This window comes from Giraffa tippelskirchi, chromosome 10, assembly GCF_054371585.1.
Source record: "Giraffa tippelskirchi isolate mGirTip1 chromosome 10, T2T-mGirTip1v1.2.pri, whole genome shotgun sequence".
Taxonomy (NCBI): domain Eukaryota; kingdom Metazoa; phylum Chordata; class Mammalia; order Artiodactyla; family Giraffidae; genus Giraffa; species Giraffa tippelskirchi.
In genome coordinates this window covers 114,124,187-114,141,264 of record NC_137284.1, presented here as the reverse complement: position 1 = coordinate 114,141,264, position 17,078 = coordinate 114,124,187, and the positions used below count along the sequence as shown (strand labels likewise).

At 55.9% G+C, this 17,078-nt stretch overlaps 2 protein-coding genes across 4 annotated transcripts; both read right to left on the bottom strand.

The window, feature by feature from the left end:
- Positions 1–852: 852 nt before the first annotated feature.
- HOXA7 (homeobox A7) lies at positions 853–3,872 on the bottom strand. Its single transcript, XM_081536335.1, has 2 exons — positions 3,367–3,872; positions 853–2,388 (listed from the first exon to the last, which is right to left on the bottom strand). The coding sequence occupies exons 1-2, from the start codon at positions 3,743–3,745 to the stop codon at positions 2,051–2,053; spliced, it is 717 nt and encodes a 238-aa protein (XP_081392461.1). The 5' UTR covers positions 3,746–3,872; the 3' UTR covers positions 853–2,050.
- A 5,677-nt stretch (positions 3,873–9,549) lies between these two features.
- Positions 9,550–12,694, bottom strand: HOXA9 (homeobox A9). 3 transcript variants are annotated; one of them, XR_014067394.1, is made up of 2 exons: positions 11,375–12,694; positions 9,550–10,956 (listed from the first exon to the last, which is right to left on the bottom strand). XR_014067394.1 is itself a non-coding variant. In XM_081536327.1 (2 exons), exons 1-2 carry the CDS (start codon positions 12,612–12,614, stop codon positions 10,718–10,720), a joined length of 819 nt encoding a protein of 272 aa, XP_081392453.1. In that variant the 5' UTR covers positions 12,615–12,694; the 3' UTR covers positions 9,550–10,717. The 3 variants fall into 3 exon arrangements, 1 of the variants encoding a protein (XP_081392453.1); XR_014067395.1 differs by having other exon boundaries at positions 11,409–12,694; XM_081536327.1 differs by having other exon boundaries at positions 12,035–12,694.
- Positions 12,695–17,078: the final 4,384 nt, after the last annotated feature.

Genomic DNA, 17,078 nt, shown 5'->3' with positions numbered 1-17,078 from the left:
AGAGTAATAAGAAGCGGGTCCAACCCAAGTAGGAAAGGGGAGTCGAGGTCTTCGCCCGCCGAGCTGCCACTGTTCTGCGCTATCCCCACCGCCCCTCGCCCCTTCCCCAGCCCCAGCACCTCATTTTTCGCATCCAGACGCCCCTGCCAGGGTTTCGCAGCGGGGTCTGCGGGCAGTGCCCCTTCCTACCCCTCAGCTTCAGTACTGGGTTCTGGGGCCACCTCGCTTTTCCTGAATGTGGGGCTGGGGGCGGCATCAGAGGACCTGAATCCCGCGTCCTTTCCCGGGGCCCGGTTCAGGGCTCCTGGGGAGTTCGGAATCAGTCGCAGGATGACATAACTTTCGGAACCCACTCTATAACCTTAGAGGAAAGGGTGGACTTGCGATTCTTTCGTGGAATCCAGGCAGGGTTTGGGGGAGGTTCATAGAATAGACTATAATGTATCAATCGAAGATTTCCGTTTTAAAGGGATCTGGAAGGTGTTTGTATACACACCCAAACCAGGCAAAACTCTCCACACAGAGAAATGTACATGTACAATTATGGACACACAGAAATGTGTGCACACAATTATGGACACAGAAATACATACAATTGTGGACTCACAAAAATACACACACAAAGAGGTACATACAGTTATAGAAATCTCCATAGCAATCCACGCGAAAGGGATTCAACAGGCATACACACTAATAGATGACACCCAGCACTTGAACCCTATCCGTCCTTCCATTTTTGCTGTCCCAAAGCCCCTTTGGCTATACACACCTAGCCAGGGCTTGCTCTCCAGTCATGCTTCACCCTCTCTTCCCCAGCACACTGTAACTCCCAGATAAAGCAGTCCACAGTTCTTTGTCATCAAGCATCTTTATTTTTCTGTTACATAAAACACTGTTAACTGGGCAAGATGGGAAGTGTAGGAAAATGTACCTTCCCGTTCCTGGAAGCCCAGGCTAGAGCTGAGAGGGATGAGGGGGACACAGGACAACACAGGAGATCAAGGGCGCTGGGGAGGGCATCAGTCCCCTCACCGGCTATAGAGTTAGCTCAAGACAACACACCATGCTACAAAGTCACCCCATTAACGCATCCTTCCCAAGTCAGGACATTGCCTTACAGATGAGCTCCAAGACTATATAAATGACAAAAAAAAAAAAAATCGTGTTCAAATATACAATATTTGCCTTTGTAGGAAAAGTCAGGGTACACATATTCAACATGGCTGGACAGTAGGACACAGGAGCCAGGGGAGGGACAGGGAGGCTGGGAGCATCTCTGTAGTCCTACTAAGCAGAAGCGAACCCAGAGGCCCAGGCAGGTAGCTTGGGAATGCTCCAGAAGGAGGGGATGATGGGCCTGAACACGAGGTGCCCAGACCAAAGAAGGAGGGATTCTAGATTGAAGCACTTAGAATGCTTTGGAATAAATATATTATTTTTCCATTTAAATAGAAGCCAATGCCCTGGTCCCCGGATCCCAGCGCCTTCTCAGCACAGCCTCAGGGACCCCAAAGGCTACTAGCCGGAAGCAGCAGAGGCCTGGCCGAGGAGGGGGGCGGGTTCGGCACTAGGTAGCAGGCGAGCCAGCGAGCACAAAATAGGTAGTTTGGGGCGAGTAGGTAGTACTGAGAATCAGGTCCTTGCCGGTACTAGGGGAGGTGCTGGGGGTCTGACAGTGTTGGGACACTTCTGGGCTTCCTGGGAGTGGAGGCCCTCTGGGGCTGGGCCCATAGGTAGTTTGGGAGTGCCTCTCCCGGAGGAGACCTGTGCTAGGTAGTATTTTAACCGTGCCAGCGCAGAGCTGGTCGGCCTGGGGTTGGGGGTGTCTGTTGGGGGTCCTCAGAGGCAGAGGGGATCCCCAACGGGACCCAGTCTGGTGACTGCTCAGTCCAAAAAAAAATTGGAAGCTGCAGTGGGTAATGGGGTAGATTGGGTGCAGGTTGGGAAGTGGGGTTTTTTTTTAACATTTTCTTTTTATTTTTTTTCCACTTTTGTAAATAAAATCAGTCTCTAAAGACGCTTTCCAGACTGTCTGGTGCAGCCAGGCCCCTCATTCCTCCTCCTCCTCGTCCTCTTCGTCGTCCTCCTCGTCGTCGTCCTCCTCGTCGGCCTTGTCCGCGGCGGCGGTGGCGGCGGCGGCTGCAGAGGCGGCGGGCGCAGCACCCTCGGGGGCGCCGGAAGCGGCCGGACCCTCCTCCTTATGCTCTTTCTTCCACTTCATGCGGCGGTTCTGGAACCAGATCTTGATCTGGCGCTCGGTGAGGCAGAGCGCGTGGGCGATCTCGATGCGGCGGCGCCGCGTCAGGTAGCGGTTGAAGTGGAACTCCTTCTCCAGCTCCAGCGTCTGGTAGCGCGTGTAGGTCTGGCGGCCCCGCTTTCGGTCTGGCCCTGCGAGCAGACACATGGACACATGGACACATGGACACAAGGACAGACAAGCCGACAGGGACACAGGCCAGGGCATCAACCGGGCTGCCATCCAGGAGCGCGCACCTCCCTCCGAGCCCTGACCCAGGTCCGAGTTCCCCTCCTCCCTGAGCCCCCAACCTGAGCTGGGGGAGGAGCGGGAGTGTTAGCGGAAGACCCCGACTGCGGTGCCAGACGCGCAGGCAGCTCTGTGAGGGGGGAAGGCTCAGAATCCCAACTTTACAACCGCTCTTTCCAGCCGGCTAGGCTTCCACAATGTCCTGCTTCCCCCTGACAAAGGGAAATTGTAAATATAGAGTGTGGGCAAGTGGGAGACGCTGCGCTTTTGCCATTCAAAGGCGAGCCAGCCGCTTCTCCGCCTAGCTAGGCAAGTGGGTCACCCTCTCCGGCGGCCCTCACTCCAAGGGCGCCTTTCCTCCCCAGCAGCCCGCTCCCCCATCCCCGGACCTTCCTAGGGCACTGGGCTCTCTATCTCCACTCCAACCCATCCATCCCCCTCTGCCTTTAAATGGCCCCTGGCACAGGGGCGCGTGAGGGACCCTAAAGGGTTTGGCTCTCCCTGTTTTTGAGAAGAAAAGCCAGGCTGAAAGGAAAAGGAGGGAGAGAGAAGAAAGGGAGGGAGAAAGAGAGAGGATAGGAAAATAGCGAACAAACCAACTTAATGTTGAGATTCCAAGGCAAATGGAGTTAAATAAATTTACGAGGATCGAACCCATTAATTGGGCCATAAAAAGTTTTATGAGCCTCATTTACATACAATGCTAGGAGCTCTCCCTGCTATGGCGCCTCGGCTCTAATTAAAACCAGAAAGGCAGCGCCGCCGGGAGTCACGGGGCCGCCGGCTCGCAGCCGCCTCGTTCAGCGCTCCGCGCCCCCCAGCCCGGCGCTCCCAGCTCCCAGTCCACCCGCCCACCCGGCCCGCCTAGCGGCTGCGCTTACCTGAAGACCGCATCCAAGGATAAATGCGGAAATTGGCCTCTGCCGAGCCGTGCAGCGCGCCTTCGTCTGCCTTGTCGCAGGCGCCTTTGGCGAGGTCACTGCAGAGCCCCGGGATGTTTTGGTCGTAAGAAGCGCAGGGCAGGTTGCCGTAGGCGTCGGCACCCAGGCTGTAGCCAGACGCGAAGGGGTTCTGATAGAGGGGGCTGTTAACATTGTACAAGCCCGGTACGGTCGAAGGGAAGGCGCCAGCGGCCGCCCCGTAGCCGCTTCTCTGCGAGTTGGGCGCAAAGGAGCAAGAAGTCGGCTCGGCATTTTGGAACAGAGAAGCCCCCGCCGTATATTTGCTAAAAAGCGCGTTCACATAATACGAAGAACTCATAATTTTGACCTGTGATTTGTTGTCCGGCAGCTTTCAGTGTCGGTTTTACGAGGTAGCGTGATATATGATAACATTACACCCCCAGATTTACACCAAACCCCATTTTCTTTTGGACGGAGCTCGCGGCAGCACGTGACCGCCCACATGACCGCCTCCGCCAATCTCAGCCGCCCTCACAGGTGGTCTCGCTCGGCTGGGCCCGCGGCAGCCTAGAATGGAAGGGAAAGAGGCTCAAATATGTGGCCAACGAATCTGTCCGCGCCCAGCAGGCCTGGCGCATCCCGCGGGAAAAGGACTCCCGAGGCGCCGCGTGGAGGCTCCGCGCGCCGCCAGCCCGGACCCCTGGCCGGCAGAGGCCGCGTGGAACCGGCTGAGCGCAGTCCCTTCCTTGCTTATTCCCGGACGCTGGACCAAGCTGGCGGGTCCTCCCTGCCCCTCTTTTCTGCCCACTCACCCAACCCACGGAGGGTCTCTGCGCTCCCAAGTACCGGCCCTCTACTGGGTGGCCAAGCGGACAAGCCTCAGCTCTGGGCAAATCGACTCTTTGCCTATGTCCCCCTCCCAAGTCCAGTGGGCCAGAGGCCGACTTAGACTCCGATCCAGATGGGGCCGGCGCAGCGTCGCTTTCAGCTGCAGCAAGAAGGCCACCGCAGACTGGAACCATGTTGTTGGAATAAAGTCAAGGTCTCCCAGCTTCCTTTCCTTAATCGGTGGCGCACTGTTTATCCGCCTAAAGGAAACAGTGAAATATTTATCTATTAATGAGCCTCATTTGCCAGCAGATTTATTAACACGAAGTTTCCCTCCTCCTCCCGAACACCGCTGGCCGGGCAGGCTCTGTACCTTCTCTCCTGGGCACCTGGCTGGCCTCTGGCAGCCGAAGAAATGGGTGGACACTCTTTTGCCCTCCCTACAACTCTTGGTTCCTCTTCGCTCAAAGGGAACCAAATCTCTTTCCCCCAGCTTGTTGGGACCTCAGGCCCACACCTTTCCAGGTGCCAATGTTACTATAAGGTTTCTGGTAGTCTTCACTGGGGACATCCCTGGGCCTCAGCTACCTTCTCCTGGGCCCAGATGCCTGGGAGCCAAACATGCTTTAGAGCCAGTTTGGAGAGGAGAGAGGCCCCAGGGGCCTGGGGACCACAACCCCTATGTTTCTTCATTTCTTTTGGAGACCCCCAAACAAAAGGGGAGACCCCTCCCCCCCTTTCAGACCTTTTCCAAAAGGCACCCAGCTCTGGCGGCTTCACCTTTCCAAAGACTGGCTTTACTTTTCCAAGACTGGAGCACAAAGTAGTCTCACTCACTCCCACCCAGGGCCCCCACTCTAAGACCTTACTTTCCCAAGCCTCCAATCTCCGGCGCAGGGTTGGAGCACCCTAGAGGGTGGTGGGGCGACCCTTCCCCTAAATGCCTCATAAACTGCCCAGACTGCGATGGAAGCCCAGCGGCCGGGTCAGTACGCCTTTTACTGCTCAGCTCGATTGCACATCATAAACCCGACCTCACAATGGAATTGCCCCGGAAATTCTCCTCTGAGTTATAGAGTTTGATTCCTTGTGTACAAAGCACTTCCCATCACTTTCAGAGGGTTCAGGCTGTCCCCGTTCACCGCTCGCTCTCAGGGGGTCCCAGAAGCACAAAAGGTGACAGGAGGGTTCACGCTTGGTTGAAAACGGAGTCCCAGCTCTGGCCTAGTGGACTGCCTGAGGCATAGGTGGGCAAGAGGGGGCTGTCTGAGCAGGTGGGTGCCTGGTGGTTTCCCCTGGGGGCGCAGGGGCCATGATGTGGCAATATCCAGGGATGCCCTTTATGGAGGACCGGGATGACAGTGTGTCCCCGTTGGGGAATGCAGGGGGTAAGACTGGTAGGAATGAAAAAAACCAAATATTCCAAATAGCATTACTTTCTGGCAGGAAATAAAAACCTAAGAAAATTAAAGAAAGACCAAACAAACAAGAAGGCTAGGAGATCAAAGAAGCGGAATTAGACAGCTTTAGGCCAATAAATTGTTCCTCGGGTGACACAGAGCAAGATGCAAAGAGAAAGACCGGCCCCGCCGCCGCCGTCTGTCTAGACTTCTGGGCTGGAGCAACCGACAGCTATGGCGTTTGTAGTAGAACCTGCCCTAGCGGGGCGACCGGACAGACCGAGGGGGAGCGATTTCTGGGAGCGCAGGAAAGGGCCCGTTCCCAGCCAAGAGGTCTGGGAGCCCGTGCCACAAGCTCATCCCTGCCCGAGTTTTGTCGGGAGCAGGTCCAAGCCGTCCTGGCAGAACGCACTGATCCTCCTCCTGGGCCGAAGAGGATACAGATACTGCCAGCAAGGCCTCGGTCTCTCTGGGCTCAAGTCAGCCAGCCGGGCCGAGCCCCACGGATGCTGAAACCTCCCTTTCGTTTCTGAGCTGCTCTCTCCTCTCTTGCCTTCCGCAGCGGGGTTTTAAAACGGAAAAGCCAGACAAGACCAGGCTTTCAATATGGCCTCTTTAAACGCGTGTTCTCGAGCCTCCGGCTTTCTATTTATTTGGCCGAACAGACACACATGCGCTGGATTAAATGTGATAATATTCACACAAATACTCGTTGACGCTGAACCTGAAGCAGGCCATGTGAAGGCGGGTTTCTTATCAGCCGAGTCGTCTTTAGATAAAGACCTTTTCCTAGGGCTTTCCTGGAGCTGGGGTCCTACCTACCTAGCAAAGTGTTTCCCCTGCTTCTCTTTACCAAACGGTCCTCAGTATTGAAATCCAGCTAAGAAGGTAAACCCAGCTCTGGGGCAGTGAATGGAGCCTGCCAGGAGTCCGGTGGCGGAAGATTTGCTTCTATAAAACGTTGCCACCCGCACCCCGCGCTCGGGTTGTGCGCCTCTTATGCACCCAATGCGCAGTCTTCCATCGCGACGCGGACACCGATTCATCCATGGCTAGTGCAGAGGCGCTCCGGCGGACGCGGGGTCCTGTCTGCGCCCTCCCGGACACCCGCCGGCCAAGGGCGAGAGGCCTTGCCCAGGGCAGTCCACGAGGCCTCTGAGTTCCCCACAGGCTTGCACCTACGTGGGGCCTCCGTGACTGGTAACCACCGATCTGCTCCTTCGCCGTTTATTTAAAGTTACATAAAATCGAGCTCTGTATCTGCGGCTTGGAGACACGGCCACTGGCGACTCTTGGGGAAGCTATAAAACCCCTTTCACCAAAGGCTGTGAAATTTTATGTATTAAGTAAGGAAATACAATGAAGGCGTGTGTCTGTAATAACCAACGTGTGTATATAAACAGAAAGGAGAGGGGAGAGAGACACACGGATAGAGACACCCAGGAGAGATGTCAGCCAAAAAAACGTAGACCCGGGTTTTACAGCGTGTACAGCGCCGAGATGTAGGTTGTAAACATTTTGTGGGCTTGGCAGAGATTATTACAACCCAAATAAACGCACCGCGTGGCGTGTTCACAGGGCTCAGGAGTGCTTCGGAGGGGTTCCCTGTTTGCTTTTGCATTTTCCTTCTGAAACCATTCTGCACCCGGGGCTGATCCTCGAAAACGCAGGACCGTACCCGGGCCTCCTCCTGGAAGGGTCTGAGGCGTATATCCCTACCCAGGGTCGAGAGTAGGCTCCAAGGGGATTGGGGTTCCCTCCCTCCCCGTCCTCGCCTCTTAAGCAGGGGAAGGACGCCAGAGTAGCCTTGGTGCCTCCACTACCCAGGAAATTCGAAGGCGAGAGAAAGCAAGGGCGGCTTTCACCACGTGAACTCCTGTCCTGAGCTGGGATGTAAATATAATTATTTCAAATATCATGTATTTTAGAATAACCAAAGCAGTTCCTCGTCCGGGTCCCGGGATTCCCCATCCTTCCAGACCCACACTAGACAGCAAGAATGCCTTTACGCCCAATTCTCAGCCGCCTGATTGTACCGTGACGTTTTTAAGGCGGCCGAGTCCCGGGGTCCTGGTTCGCCTGCGAGTGCTGACTCTCCTTGCACCGGGACGCAGCCTTCGGGGGGTCTCTCGGGTCGCCACAGGACCCTTGGCCACTGTATATGCCCTCTGCGCGCCCTCTGGAGGGTCACCAGGTCCACGGGCTGTAGGCCTTAGTCCTGGTGTCTGTCCGCCGGTCGGTCGCGTTCTGCGAGAGTCGTGAGGCCCCGAGGCCTGTCCCAGGGTGGGAACGGTTACCCTAGATCGGTCCCCGCGACTGGAGCTACCGCCCCGCAGCCTCGGAACAGCGGCAGCACCGCAGCGCTAGGCCCCCGCCCAGGATGGGGAGAGAAGAGGACGCGAACTGTGCAGGTCAGGCGAGACCCCGCCGCTTGCTTTTTTTGTTTCCCAGCGAGGCTTCTGGCCAGGCGTAAGCGGCACCGAAAATATACGACCGCTGTTCGCTCAAATCTGGGGCTCCCATTCCAGAAGAGCTTGCATGAAGTCGACATCTTAGGAACTTCCCGGGGTCGCGGCGGCGGGAGATGGCGGCGCGAGTGCCTCTTGCGTGGAGCCATACTGCCATCTGCTGGTCTCGAGTTGATACTGCAACCCAGCCGCCCAGCCTGAACTTCGTCAGCAGCCGCCGCGGGTCGAGGGTACCATTTTCCAAGCCGGGCAAGGGCCCATCCCCGGGGGGTCTGCACGGAGCCCGGAATCTACGCTGCCGAGAGGGCAGTGCCCATAAAAAAGAGAGCTGTTTCCGCAGCTGCTTTATCGGCGACAGACAGAGCCAACAAATGAAAGGGCTTTGGTGGAAAATCTTAATTGGGGCTGGACAGCTGTAAATCCATTAAGGGCCGAATTCCAGACAGTTCGCAGACCCGGCCTTTATGGCATACCCTCACTGCCCATTCTTTGAAGTTTCCTCTGTCTGCAACAACAGAGGGCGTCCCAACCTGGCGGCAGGGTGGGGGGTGGGAGTGAGCGGACGCTCCATCCTCCGTTGTCCCCGTTTCCCTTTTCCGCGCCCAAACACATATAACTTTGCAGAAGTCGAGGGCGTGGGGGGGGGGGCGGGGAGGCGAGTAAAGAAAAGTGGGGTAGGAGGCTGAACCCTCCGCCACATCTAGAAGGCGCTCGGGCCTCCGAAGTTGTGGCCGTTCCCCCCGCAGCCCTTTACACCCCATAAACGGTAACAGCCCTCATTTTCTTTTATGGCGCTTGGGGCTGGTCGGTTGCCTCGGCTTTGCCTCTGTCAGGACCTGTGCTTGGGAGAGGTGTGCGGGGCGGGCCGGCCTGGCAGGATGCGGGGTGCGGGGTGCGGGGGCGCAGGCAAAATCAAGTCCCCTGGGAGCCGCCAACTGTCCATACCGGCGGCCACCTTGGGGCGGCCGGGCTTCAGATTACCTCCTGGTAGAGGCCTTAGGAGGCAGCTCTCGGTCCTGCCACCGCCCTCCCAGCTCCCCCCACCCACCCCGCCAGGAAAGATCCAGGCCCCCCTCCAGTCACGGTGGACCTGGGTTTGGTGAATTCTCGGGGCGCCAAGACGAAAGAATGGCCATTCTCAGCCACTGGACAGCTGTAAGCGACACCCCAGCCCGGCCAACTTCTCTGAAGCCTCCCCGCAGTCCCGAAACCGGACACAAAGCCGGCAGCAGGGCCTCTCCGCCCCTTGTTGTCCCCCCTTCCTCTGCTCTCTGCCTGCAGTCGCCAGGCAGCCGGCGGGGGAGGCAGAGCGGAGGGCCGCCTGGGTCTGGCTGCTGCAGGTTCAGGCTCCCAAGCCAGAGACACAACTGAGCTCTGTCCTCCTTCATTTCAGCCAGTCTGCCACTCCAGACTACCCAGGCTCCACTGCCCCGGAGAAGAAGGTGCAAAGAGCTGACCCGCAAAAATTAGAAAAGAATCATATTTTATTGGCAAAAAGTTAAATATCATTTCAACACAACGATTTGGTCAGTAGGCCTTGAGGTAACTATTGCAAAATATACAGTGTGCGTTCAGCCTGATGGAAATCCCAGCTTCATCAAGGATACAAATCTACAGTAGCCCAATGGCGGTTTCATAGTGTATAATTTATTATCAATAAAATTAACTCCATTACAATAAGCATTCATTTTTCCCCCAATTAAAATTAAATGTAAACCATAGGTAGTAACCATCTGCACATATGTATAGCTCCAAATTTCCTCACTGTTTGGTGCAAAAACAATATTCAAGCTTGTTCTTCTTTAATATGTGGATTATATATATACAATGGACAAGAACGGTCTAGAGAGCATGTAGAAACTAAAATGTCTGCATTTCAAAACTGGAGAAAACCATGAATCTATGCATCCTGTAGAACACTTTCTTTCTTTTCTTGTTTTAAAATTTTATGTCACTGGGAAATCTTTACAGCTAGTATACAATCAAAGGTTAACAGCCTAGTTACACAGAAGACATATTCCACTACAGAGCTATACTCTATGCAACTGCTTTCTCCCCTCATAAACAACCTGAGTTCAAATCGAATTCTAGCTTTCACAATCACAACGGGTGCGTCACCCATCACAGAAGTTTGAGTCACAAAACATAATTACCACAATAAAACACAGTATTCAAGTATCTGGGCAGATCGCTCTGCCACACAAAGAGCAAATTAAATTAACTACACACAGTCTAAAAACTATACAGCCCGCCGTCATAGTTGTGCATTATAAAAAGGTAGTTTTTTTGTTTGTTTGTTTGAAGTCAGGAACAGGTAGATTTTTTTTTTAAACATATACAAGCTAGCACATAGAACCGTCATCGCTAATGCCTCCGCCTTTTTTTTTTTTTTAATCTTTTAGAAAATGGAAAGCTTACAATACCTCCTCCATCAAAGTGGCAGGCCAAGGAACCAGCATGAGCAGAGTTTGCCTAGGACATGAGGCCTGGAGTTTCCAACCGCCTTGTGTGGGGTGGTGGAAGCTGGGGTGGGGTGGGGTGGGGTGGGGTGGGGTGGGGTGGGGGTAGGAGTAGGGGACGGGCAATTCTTTCTCTCTAGCTCACTCTCTCTTTTCTAAATGAACTCGAGTCGCATCACTCGTCTTTTGCTCGGTCCTTGTTGATTTTCTTCATTTTCATCCTGCGGTTCTGGAACCAGATCTTGACCTGCCTCTCCGTAAGGTTGAGCAGTCGGGCCACCTCGTACCTGCGGTCCCGGGTGAGGTACATGTTGAACAGAAATTCCTTCTCCAGTTCCAGCGTTTGGTGTTTTGTATAGGGGCAGCGTTTCTTCCGCGTGGAGCGAGCGTGGAGCCAGTTGGCAGCCGGGTTACCTGCGGGTGGGGGACAGAGAGGAGGGATTTAGGAGGCGAATAAGCACACCCACCCCACTCCGCTGGGGGCTAGGAAAACTCCTGGGGTCTTCAGCCAAAGTGCAGGACGCTGCTGAACTGGTTAGGGAAGGCAGCCAAGCCTCGGATACAATGGAACCCTGGCAGACAGACGCAGGGATGGTCACTTACAATTGCACGCCAGAAAACCTCGGCTCCCCCCCACACCCCAGACCCTCCTTTCTCCTCCTCTATCCTCCTTTCCCTCCTCTGCTTCCTCCCACTCTCCACACGTTGTGTAAGAAGTGAAGTTTGCAAACAGATCTCTTTCTTGCCACACAGGAGGAAACCACGCTGCCCTGTGTTCCTTAGCAAGCTTAATAGTCTATTCTCCCTCTCACTGGCTCTCTTTCCTTCCCACCTTTCCATCTACTCTCCCCATTCCTTATTTTGACCTCCCTGGAAGGCCGTGGGAGCTGGCCAGGCCGGTATGGCGCCCCTAGGCACCCCAAGGCCGTTGATCACTTCTCCAGTTTATTTCAATAATCTAGCACGGGGACTCTCGCGTCCCAGTCGCCTGCAGCCGCATCTTGGGCAGGGTTTACGCCGCCACTGGCTGAAGCAAGAAGTGGAGAGAATCGGCCGTCTTCCCCAGCGTCCCGGGTCAGGCTGCCCGGGCTGCAGTTGCTACCGCCGCTTCCGGACAATCTAGCCGCACAAAAGGCTTTCTCTGACGCGTCGCTTTCGAAGAATCTCGCCCAGAGTATCTCTGTCTTGGTCCCAGGCAAGCCAAGGAGAGGGTCACCAGGTCTCGGGTCGTCCCGAAGCGCCTGCCCCGCCCCCTCTCCAGGCAGCCGCCGCCTCCCCTCCCCCGAAGCCCGGCGGGCCGGCTTGTCACTGCTTTCTGGACTTAGGGGGCCCCATCCGAGGAGGCTTCCCAAACAGCAACTTCTGGCTCCCGGCCTTTGCTCAGGAGGCTCCCAGCGAAGGCGAAGGCAGGCTCCGGAGAAAGCTGGAGGGCCGGCAGATCCGGGTGGCCGGCGTGGAGGCGGTGGCCGGCCTGGAAGGAGGAGACACTTACTGGGATCGATGGGGGGCTTGTCTCCGCCGCTCTCATTCTCAGGATTGTTTTCGGAGAAGGCGCCTTCGCTGGGCTGTTTTTCTCTATCAACTGGAGGAGAACCACAAGCATAGTCAGTCAGGGACAAAGTGTGAGTGTCAAGCGTGGGACAGTCACCCCTTCTGGCCGACAGCGGTTCAGGTTTAATGCCATAAGGCCGGCTGGAGGGCAAGCCCGCGAAGGAGAGCGCGCCGGGCGTGGGCTCCAGCCAGGAGCGCATGTACCTGCCGTCCGGCGCCGCCGCCGCCACGGGCGCCTGGGGGTGCACGTAGGGGTGGTGGTGATGGTGGTGATAAACGGCCGCGGGCACCGCGTTGGCGCCCGCCGCGTGCACCGGGTTCCACGAGGCGCCAAACACCGCTGCCTTGGACTGGAAGCTGCAAGGGCTGAAGTCGGGGTGCTCGGCCAGCGCCGCGGCCTGCCTGGGGGGCTGGCCCAAGGCTCCCGGCGCATAGCGGCCCGCGCCCAGCTCATCCGCGGCATCGGCGCCCAGCAGGAATGAGTCCACGTAGTAGTTGCCAAGGGCCCCGGTGGTGGCCATCGCCGTGCCCCGCGCCCGGCCGGCCCGGCCCGACCCGCGGAAATTATGAAACTGCAGATTTCATGTAACAACTTGGTGGCACCGGGCGGGGGGAGTACAGTCACCTAATAAGTTGCCGGCGCCCGCGCCCCCATTGGCCGCGCGCGTCACGTGCCCGCCAGGCAGAACAATAACGCGTAAATCACTCCGCACGCTATTAATGGCCCGGTGTTTTGCAGTCATAATTTTTATAGCAAAAGCCATATGTTTTTATGCAAAGGGATCGTGGCGCTCCGCGATCGGGTTTGTTTTAATTGTGGCCAACGAAGATTAAAAGATCAAATCTGGCCTTGCCTCTGTACTCCCTCCCCTCCCACCGCCACCACCAGACACACACTTCTTAAGCGGACTATTTTATATCACAATTAATCACGCCATCAGCAAGACGCGGGTCCCGCGCGCGAGTTCGGCCAACAGAGCCTCTCACATAAAATTAGACAATAATTGAAGCCATAAAAAGGCAGCCAAATCGCATTCTCGCTCTACTGTATTTAAATCTATATTTATGATATTTCATAAGGAGTTATTGTTTCAGAAGCCACACAGGCTGGTGGGAAGTTGGGAACGACCAACAGATTCGTTTGCCTCCTCGTGACTCCCAGCTGTAAAAATTTACGAGGACTTGGAAAGGTTAAATTAGACTGTTGTGTTTGGTTGGCGAGCTCCCTGTAAATAATCCTTGCGGTCCCTAGAGATGCGAGTTTATCCGGGGCTGGTCGAGAAAAGTCAAATTCAACGCAGTATCCGTCCCAGACTGAGCCACCAGCAACCCTGCCAGAGCGCGCTGGACAGGGACAGGCCACCGAGAAGGCAACACCAATTGTGAACTGCCCCCGGCATCTGGCCGACTGGAGCGCAGGGCGCCCGGGCAGCTCCCCAAACCGCCGCTGAGCCTCCAGCGAGGGCCCCACCGAGAAGCGGCCGGGGAGAGAACGGCCAGTCCTCCTTGGGGCGATGGATTGGAGGACCTGATTGTGCCGCGCGCTCGGCTCCATCCCCGCGAACACGCACAACCAGCGCGCCCCGCTCCGCGGTCCGCCGGAATCAGTATCCACATCCCCGGCGGACCCAACAGGCGTCCCAGCCGTGTGTTCCGACCTTGGAGGCTCTAACGCTGAGCTCTGCAAGCCTCGTCGCATTCCCTGAACCCGAGCTGCGAAAAAACACGAGGCAGGATCAATGAAAGGCGAGTTCGCGGGCGAAAAAGCAGCTCCGCGTAAGAGACCCCTTGGCGCTAGTAGCTGGGAAGCCGGTACCGGAGCGGTTAGCCTCTGGGCCCCTGTATGAGTCCTTCTGGGCTCTTTCCTTTCTGGCCACTATCCCGGACTCGCCTAGGTTAGCCACCCGACCCACGGCTCGGCAGTTACAAGGCCCCAAACTCGGGGCTGCAGATCAAGTCCAGGGCTAGAAATTAAAACAGGGAGGGGCACAGGGCATTGACTTTTAATCCGATTTCTTAGCTTGGCCAAATTGAGGAAGGTATTTCTTACTCCTTAGAGTCCTTCAGAGGTAAATTAAAAGGCCTCGGCCTGTATGTTAATTGGGAAACAACAACAACAAACAAACCTACCCCCAACCCGAACAGAAAGAGGCGACTCCTAAAAAGGGGTAATTAAATTCACGTGTGAACATTGTGCCTGCAAGAGTGTGTTTCTCATTAGCCCTCTTCCCTGGCGGCGAGGGCGGGCAGGCGGCATCGGTCGCTTCCATCTTCTGTTTTTCCTTCCTCCTCCCCAACAGTTCCGGTAATCCCCCCAAACCCTGATACATCCCTGTCCCAGGCGGGAACCCGCAAATGCCAGGCTCTCCCGGAGAATGAGGCTGCGGAGCCGCGCAGACAGCCACCGGGCGCCCCTTCCTCTGCCCGCGCCGGAAGAGGGAAGTGGCCGACACAATGAACTCCGACGTGGCCGGTCCAGGCCGCCTCAGCCCCCTCCTCCCTAATATTTTCCTTTCCTTGTAAATTCCTCCGCCGTATCCCCACCCCCACCTCAGCCCAGGGTGTCCTAAATATCGACCCCTTAGATTTTCATTAAGAAAAATTAACTCTGGAGGAAACCTTCATTCCTAATTGTAATTGTCTGCAAACAGGCTGGACATGCCTGGTTGCCTTTTACTTTTTTTTTTTTGGTAACCAGAGAAGACACCAATTATCGCTAGTAATGTTTAAAATAAAACACGCTACATTTCCTATGAGTCCTTCTGGGCTCCTTAGACTTTCCAAATAGAATGGCTTCTAAATAATTATCCGGCGTTGAGAGTTAAGCAGTCCTTAGTGGTGCCAGGAAAAGAGGGAAGTCACAAAACTAAATGTTATTCCTATCTAGCCCACAGGTTTGGGGAGAGAATATTCAGGCTTTTGTGTTTGCTTTTATTTTGGAGGTGAAAGAGATTATGTGTGCATAAAGAAACAATAAATGGGTGTAATTATAAACTGCCCTTTCTAGCCTGAGAGTTCAAAAACCTTGGCCTCCAAAACGAATCCACTACTCAGTTCCTGAAAATGGCAGAGAGGAATTGAGAATGCCCTGTGACAGCCTTTCGGATAACAGGAGGGCAGGCTGGGCAGTGAAAATAGTTTCTGGGCTGCTGGAGCTGGGAAGGGAAGGGCTGTTCCGTGTGCTTGAGCCTGAAGGCCCGCAGGCCTGTTGGAAATAGTTTTCAGTTCCCGGTAGAGAATGGCCCCACTGGCTTCAAACCGTGGCCTACAACTTGGAACGTGGACTCAGTGTCTAGAATTTAGGCCTCCTTTCCCCTGTTATTTGAAATACACTGGCACTGGAACGGTTCCCTTCTCTAGCACTGTCCCCACAAGGATGCCATATCTAACATACTCTGACTCTGATAGAAGCTACTGGCAAGCAAACAGCCAATCTTTGCCCTAGCTGGGCTCCCTTATCGCTATTAAAGCTGGAACCTGGACCAGCAGGCCGGGAAAGCAGAGGAAGCTTTGTGGCAGTTCCCTGCGTGTCGTTCCACCGAGCCTGGCTGAGCCCAGGACTCAGCTTCATCTCCCCAGTGAAGTCAGTGAAGGCCTCCTTGCCCTCGGAATGGGCACACAAAAACGACGAGAATTCCCCCCCAATCAGATCGCCTAGGCTGCCCTTCAGGACCCGCGGAGTAGGAACGCCAGGCCGCCGCCATCCGGTCGTGATCATAACCGAGGCCTTGTCTGGGCCACGGCACACCAGGCCGAGATGCACAGCCCTAGACAGGCGCGCCCCTCCAGCTTTTCCTCAGCAGATTCCCACCTCTGCTTGAATGCGGATGGAAAAATAAAACACCCCCCACCCCGCTCTCTCCAAACAAGCCCTGTATTTCTCCCCCGGGGTTCCTCCCAAAGGAATAGTTGGGGAGGAGACAGAAAGAAAGAAAACTGGACACAGACTGAAGGTGAAAGAAAAAAAGGAAGGAATAAAGAAAAAAAGAGGAAGGAAGGAGGGAAGGAAAGAAGGAAGAGTCAAAGGCAACTCTTGGGAGTAGACAGAGGTTTACAGAGAGAAGGGTAAGTGACAAGGCCAGTATCCCAGCCCCTGTCAGCCCTGTCTGCTTCCTAGTTTAGGCTGAATCTCCACTGGCAAAGCGATCTTTCCTCATCTGGTACCCCGGATTGGGCTGTAGGTGCCCGGCCTTGCAGGAGAATGGCAGAGTCCCTGGCCAGGCGCAGGCCGGGAGCGGGAGAGGCCCAGGACAGAGGCGTGCGCCCCTGACCTTGAATGGCCCGGGGCCCAGAATTCCTACCACGCCCCTGGCGTCCGCGAAGGAGAAGGTAACCTGACCATACCTGCTCCAGGCCAGGTAGGGAGATGGGGGGGGGATGAGGCCGGCAGCCTGGCAGAGCGTTGAGGAGGCAGGGTCCAGGCTCGTGTGCGGGATAAGCCGAGGTTGCCACCGCAGGCCTGGCACAACCAGGGGTTGGATGCCCCGCCCGGCCCGGCCCGGCCCGGCCTCCGCGCGCACAGGTACCTGGAGACGATTTCAACTGAAGTAATGAAGGCAGTGTCGTGCTGTCGAGAGAAAGGTGGATCCCAACAACAGGAAACTACCTAAATCACCGACCAGTTCTGTTGCTGCCCGCTTGGAGCTGCCTCGCCCGCCGCCGCCGCCACCGGCGCCGTTACTGCCGCCGCCACCACCGCCGCCGCCAAGCGAGAACCCTGCGATCGCGCCTGGCCCCTCGCCAACCTGCGCCCGCCGCTGCCGCTCAATGTCCCCAGGGCTGCCGCTAAGGCATCGCGGAGGAAGAAGCCACTGGCCCCGGTAAGGTAAACCTGGGAGAAGGAAGGTAAAGGAGAGAGGGAAATGGAAGGAGGAGAGAAAGCCAGAAGAGAGGAGGGAACGAGCAGCGTGCGCGCTTGTTTCCCAAATCTTGCAGCTCAGCGAGCCGGCGCGGCGCCGAGCGGCGGCAGCCCAGGGCGATTCGCA